General features: G+C 30.5%; 1 protein-coding gene across 2 annotated transcripts in view; it reads right to left on the minus strand.

Moving 5' to 3' along the window:
- Positions 1-958, minus strand: part of LOC137657950 (neprilysin-1-like) — a 26,095-nt gene extending 25,137 nt beyond the window's left edge. The window contains exon 1 of one of the 2 annotated variants that reach the window (XM_068392668.1): positions 921-958. In XM_068392668.1, the coding sequence (XP_068248769.1) occupies positions 921-953 (33 nt within the window). In that variant the 5' untranslated portion in view covers positions 954-958. The remainder of the gene's footprint in view (positions 1-920) is intronic. The other variant, XM_068392669.1, reaches the window with a different exon arrangement.
- Positions 959-7,500: the final 6,542 nt, after the last annotated feature.

A 7,500-nucleotide genomic window follows, 5' to 3' on the forward strand; every position in this document is an offset into this window, starting at 1 on the left:
TGTGTGTGTATACGGGCCTATGCGAATACCCACACACTGAAAACGGGTATTATCAAAACATAGACAATTTGTATATTGCCAATGGAATAATGCATAATAGGAGCCCAGGGCCAACGTTTCAGTTTTTATTTCAATTTGTTTTCAATAAGTGGCAGTAATTTAAAAAAAGAAAAAGTGTATGGAGTTTTTCAGGAAGTTGGCAGGTTTTTGTTTTGTAAAAAGTATAGTAACATTTTAATAAACATGGGAATTGTGCGTATTTTCTCAAGCAAATTGATTTTGCACATCAACAGGTGTTCTCTTAATTACTATTGAAAAAATGAATGATTATATGCCTTTTCATATCAAGGGTAAATAAGTTAGCTAAATAAGTATAGATATCGCTGTGAAAATTCCAGTATTTTCCTTGATTATTATTATTATTAAAAGAAGGAGTTTTACCAGCCTAATGAGTCAAACTTGACTCTCACAGGGCTGGCCCGAAAAAAATCGGGATATAAAGAATTATAAGATTATCAAAATTCAATTGATAAGGAAAATAAAATAAATAAATGAAAAAAAAAAGAATTATATATATGTATATACAGTATATACTTACTATCTTTAAATATTCTAAATATGGATGAATAGATGGATGAATATATATATATATATATATATATATATATATATATATATATATATATATATATATATATATATATATATATATATATATGAAATCTGAGTGATAAAAATAATTAACTATATATTAAATCTATGTAATTTAAAATGAATTAGTAAAAAAACTTAGGTAAAAATTTAGATTCCATCAATAATAGCCCACGTGAATTCCTTAAAGTATTTTCCTTAAAGAACAGCAAAAGCCCATCTAAGTAAAATATACCGATCTTTAGGAATTTAGACAAAGAAAAACATACCTGGACATTGAAGTGCTCTTTCAAATATGTCATCTTGAAAACTGAGACCAGAATGCTAGTTTTCGTATCTTGAAATCTAATCTTATCAAGAAAGTGTTTATTTCTAACAAGGTGAACGATTAACTGCTTATAAATAGCGAAGATAACAATGTTTTGTATGATATTAACGAAGGGTTGACACAAGGGGAGTAATCTCGTCTGAGCATCCCATTCAGGATTGCAAAAGTGTAATTCCTACGTAGATAAGTTCGACGTCAGGAAACCTACCTATTGATTAAAGAAAAAGAGAAGGCCAAAATACATCTGGTTATACTCACATTTTAGTGAGTAAAATCAAACAAGTCAGAGATGTATTGCAGACCGAACGATCTAACGATAAACAAATAGCAAAGTAAAGAAATGTGCTCCCGCTTAACTTAGGCCTATGGAGTGATTGTTGAGTCACTCTGTCTGTGTGGATTGTTGTTGCTAAATGCAAATGAAAATGTTGACATTATTTGCATAGTTTGTGTGAAGTAAAGAGTAAGGGAGTGCGAGAAGTTGGAAGGATATATAGGATATTGGTTTTTTTATTGATAGGGAAGATGGGTAAAAGAAGTACAGGAGTGTAGGAGCGTTTTTCAGAGAGGTGGGGGGCTAAAGTTTGAAAATGCTCTGATGCGTTGATTTCAAGTCTCAGAACAGATTCCAGAAATCGACAGGAATATGTACAGTGGACTTGAAATGAACTTACATCTCTCTTGATAGCCCGATCGGCTCAAGGCATAGGTTCGAATCTTTGCCCAGCCAGAAGCATTTATTATAAATGAATTTCCAGTGGATATGTATTCCTAAGGATAGAATATTAAATGCCATTGTGCTTGATATTTACAATGATTAAAATCACGAGTGTTAGTGTTGCATATTCAATATATATATATATATATATATATATATATATATATATATATATATATATATATATATATATATATATACATATATATTTCAAATGAGTTACAAATACAAATACCCCTCAATACCGAATTAGCTCTGCCTTGGGATCTCAAACACTTAGCGAAATTTCTTTAATAATAAATATATCTACCCGGGTAAGGACTCGAACCTATGACCGATAGAAATAAGGATAAACATTTGACTGTTTAGACCAGCATAACCTTTATTTCCATTTCCATCGGTCATAGGGTAATTGTAACTTATTTGAAAAACTGTTTAAATACTTCGATAAAAATCTCGATTAACCTTTCTTGACATCCACAACCTATCATCTTTGTTAACCTTTGAATCGAATTATAAAAAAGAAAAAAAAAAACTGGGGGACCTTTCTTGTGATTTATTGGCAATGATTTAAACTGACTTTGGTATCGTTATAGAGGAAACCCTTCCTTTGAAACAAACTTTTGTATAGAACACGACTGTATTTACATTTTCATTAATCCCGGAGACATAATCATGTATACGTACATTTCCGTCTCTCCAAACTATTATCTTCAACTCCCGTCCCAGTACCAAATTCCTTGAAAAACATCACGGTCGATATTCGTACTAAGAGGAATAAATGTTGACAAATAATTGTCATATATCTTTAATAGCCTAATACAACGTCCACACTTCACCTAAATAAATGAACATTGGCTCACCTTGTTATAAGTATACTTCGTCTCTGTTATTTAGTTGCAGAGTTCATCAGCATCCCTGTCTTGTAAGTGGCCTCTTCTCTCCTACTGTGTCTCCCTCTCTCAATGATCTTTCAGATTCATTTCTTTTTATCTCTTTCTTTATTTACAAGTGCCCTATCATTGACTTAAGAGGACCGTGGCCGTTAGCGGTAACGGAAAACATTAATGCTATATATTTGTATGTATGTATATATATATATATATATATATATATATATATATATATATATATATATATATATATATATATATATATGTGTGTGTGTGTGTGTGTGTATGTATTATATATATATATATATATATATATATATATATATATATATATATATATATATATATATATATATATATATATGTGTGTGTGTGTGTGTGTGTGTGTATTATATATATATATATATATATATATATATATATATATATATATATATATATATATATATATATATATATATATATATATATATACATATATATATATATATATATATATATATATATATATATATATATATATATATATATATATCTTAATGGATTCATTCTTTTAACCTTCATTTAACCAAAAATAGTTTTATTGATTATTATTACTAGCTAAGCTACAACCCTAGTTAGGAAAGCAGCATGCTATAAAGCCAAAGGATCCAACAGGAAAAAATGACCTAGTGAGGAAAGGAAATAAGAAAATAAATAAGATATATGAGAAGTAATGGACATTCAAAATAAAATATCTGAAGAACAGTAACATTATAACAGATCTTTCATATTCAAACTATACAAAGAGACTTTAGTTATTCGGTTTCACATAAAAACATTTGCTGCAACTTTGAACTTTTGAAGTTCAACCGATTCATCTACCCGATTATGATCCTTCCACAACATGGTCACAGCTGGAATAAAGCTTCTAGAATACTGTGTAGTATTGAGCCACATGGTAGAGAAGGCCTAACTATATGAATTAACTGCATTCTAATATTACGGACAGGATGGTACAGTCCGGGAAGATCTGAATGTAAAGGATGGCCAGATTTATAAAAAATCTTCTGAAGCATGCATAACGAATTAATTGAATGACGGTGCCAAAGATTAATATCTAGATCAGGAATAAGAAATCTGTTAGACCGCAAGTTGCTGTACAATAATTAAGATAAGAGTTAGCAGCTGAATACCGGACAGAACATTACTCGAAACAAGTCAGAATGAAAGAATTCAAACACATCTTCAGAATAGTTTGATCACCGAAAATCTTACAAGACTTTCGCAATAAGCCATTTTTTTTTCCTTGGTACAATTGAAGAAGACAGACCTAGGCTAATGTTTCTCAAAAGTAAATTTTCTGTCGAGAATTACACTTAAAATTTTAAAGGAGTTATACAGAGTTCAAGGAACATTATCAAAGCTGAGATATGGATGTTAGGCAACAACTGTCCTTGGTCTACTTATAATTATACTTTGAGTTTTGTAATGATTAAACCTCATGCCCCATAATTTGCACCATGCACTGATCTAACTAGTTCTCTATTAAGGGATTCAGCAAACCCCATCATTACTAAGGAAATTATGATGATAAAGTTTATTTTATAACCGATTTACACTTTAGAAAGCCCTTATTAACAAACACAAATTCTCAGGTGTATGACGCAACACAGTCAGGCGTTGACGAAGAAAGAAATATGATCATTTTCTTTTTCATAATTCTATTTGTCTAAGTTGATTACGCTTAATATAAGAACATCAAATTATTCCATTGCCATGCACCTTCTGGTATATAACTATTACTCCTAAAATTATTTGAATCTGTAATGAATAATGATATTCTTCATGCAACGAAATTCCATTTGGCAGCGCTGTTCCAAAGTCGTCCAAATAATCGACTATATTAGTTGAACTAACGTGTCTCTAATGCCATCTATTGGTGGTAAAGTAAAATTCGTAACAAGATATTGAGGGAGCTGCGTTATTATGCCTTTCGGAATGTAACAATATTGTTATTCTACATAGTTTTTACTAGCAATACATGCCATAGCATGAAATATATTAATTATCTTTAGGTTTCATAGAAGGGTAAATGAAAATAAAATAAAATAACTGTGTAATTACTTTATCGGCTCACCGATTCCAGTACATGTGGCGGAATATCTGGCGCCTCCGCTGGCGCCAAATCTAAATGAGCTAACAATTGTTTGCTGAGGAACTATTTCTGTGATATTTTTTGTGACATCTGTAATTTCCAAAGAATTAAGTTGTGGCCAGACAACAAGGAACATAGAGTACACGTGCGTCTGTTTTATAAATTTTTTTTGCCCAACTACAAACAGAAATAAAGTAATAAAAATTATGATGGGTGGATGATGGGGATAATTAGCAATATGATACTCCACTGCTAAGGCCATCTATTGGCTATGAAAATAAGCAATATGTGGAGCTCTTTAATCCTTGCATTCTGGAACCTTCCATGACGTCATTTTGGTTGAAAATAGCAAAAGAAAAAAAAGAAAAAAAGAAAATGAGCCTACTTAATTGGAGCTAAATATAATCTATACCTGCCACATATATTCCTACATAGATATCAATCTATCACTCACCCTTTTCCAATTGGATAGAATCATTCACAGAGACACGAGCTGCCATCTTTTGACAAATATTAGAAACACCTAGATTCTATTCAAATTTGGAGAAGTGTGTGATTACTAAAGCATACATTCAAGGTAGTTTTTTTTTTCTTTTTTTAATTAATGCATACAAAATTCATAATTCCGATAATACTATTTTTATTCTGATTTTTAGGCTTTAGGTTATTGTAATTACATGTAAAATGCAGATAATTTATACGGTATTACAAAAATATATAGAGCAGATCTAAATATTCTAGGAAGCAAAGACTTGGAACCCAGCCATTGAATTGAGAATCGTAAATTTAATCCAAATATATTCATGTCCACAGCAAATACGTTGTTAGCTAATCATAAGTAAAATTATAGATATTCCTCTATTAAGTGTGCATAGTTACATGTACCAGGGGCGTAGGAGCGTTTTTTTTTTTGGGGGGGGGGCAGGGGGGGGGGGGGCGATGGTTAAAGTTTGAAAAGGCACTAAAAATGGGGGGAACTGGGAGGCCTCCCCCCAATTTTTTTTTTTTTTTTTTACGAGGAGACACTCTTAATTGCGATCTCCTGGTATCTGACAGCAGATTGTAGCAACAACAAACTCAAAAATTTTTGGATGATTTTTATGGGACCAATTGCAATTAGCAAATATTCAATGTTTACTAATTTCTTACCGGTATTTCATGAGAAAAAAATTGCTTTTCCTCTTCTTTAAAGTGGTATAATTATCTTGAAAATTTGCTTTAAATAAAAAAAATAATTATAACCGTTTGAATGGAAAAAAAAGTGAAACCGAGAAAAACAGCTTTAAAGGTAATTTTTTTACTTTTACACTCTCGGGGGATGATATAAGGCACTCATTGCATGAAATGTATGAAAGGGGTAAAATGCATGATTGAATTTTAATTCACGTTATGAATTAATTTAAACCGTGCTCAAACTGTGAATAAATAGTAAAACACGGAGTGCTAAACGACAATTCATACATCAATGAGAGAGCGCAGACTGAACTTCATCTTACTGTGACGTAGAAGTTTGTGAGGGACCCATATGTAGGAGCCAGTATCCAAAGTAACAGTTTAAGTAAAAAGAAAAGTAAATAGATAAAAGGCCTGAACAGAGACAGAGCTGAAGTAGATGGCCTAACAAATGATTTGCTAATAGATGGAGGAGATTTCATGGTAGTAAATCTCGATGAACTTTACGCTAGATGTTTGCAAGACCGCTCTATATGTTCGTTCAGCTTGAAAAAGTTATCATCATATTATTTTGCAGAAAGAGAGACACAAAAACCCTCAGTATCATATGAAATATTTACAAAGATCACTTGTGGCAAAATGGAAAGAAAACTTAGATGTTATTCAACCAAGAGAGCAGGCAGGTTTTAGAACCGATATATATATATATATATATATATATATATATATATATATATATATATATATATATATATATATATATATATATATATATATATATATATATATATATATATATGTATATATATATATATATATATATATATATATATATATATATATATATATATATATATATATATATATATATATATACACAGTAGGATTATGTTATACCTCTCGATCCCTTTAATGCTTTACTACACTAATGAGCCACTTTTAGCTGGCTTCAGGTCGTCTCATTTTAAACTAACTGCTACATCTTTAATATCTTGCTGTCATTGATAGGGCATGGGTATGAATATTAGTAACAGAGATCATTATATCTACAACTAATAATAGTGATGATGATAATAATAATAGACTTGTACTGTACTATTGCTGAATTCATAGCCACTAAAAAGAGAACAGCCCGAAACACTGAATAAAGAAAAGGAATAATATATTTTTCAAAATCTATTCAATGTCAGTTTATTATTTCTTTATAAGATTTTGAACCACAATGACGCCTTATATCCCAATAGATAGGTACTAAGAAAATTTAATGAGATAACGAATTCAATAACCTATTAACTATGATATTCGATATTGTTGATAATTAACGTTATTGTTATGGTTTAGTAAGAATATTGTAGCAACGACTTATTTAGGACCTGATGAAAAACCACTTCCTAAGACTGAAAATAGCTTTGATAAACAGAAGAGGAAAAGTGACTGAAAATAGGAAAAACAAAAAATTACTCTGGTCACACGAGCATGCAATGTTCTAGTGAAATTAATACAGAGACCCCTGGATATTACGCGACCTCATATAAACTGGTAATAGAAAATGCAAGAAAGAAAACTCCATTACTATGGTAGACAATAATATTATAATATC

Source organism: Palaemon carinicauda, chromosome 18, assembly GCF_036898095.1.
Source record: "Palaemon carinicauda isolate YSFRI2023 chromosome 18, ASM3689809v2, whole genome shotgun sequence".
Taxonomy (NCBI): domain Eukaryota; kingdom Metazoa; phylum Arthropoda; class Malacostraca; order Decapoda; family Palaemonidae; genus Palaemon; species Palaemon carinicauda.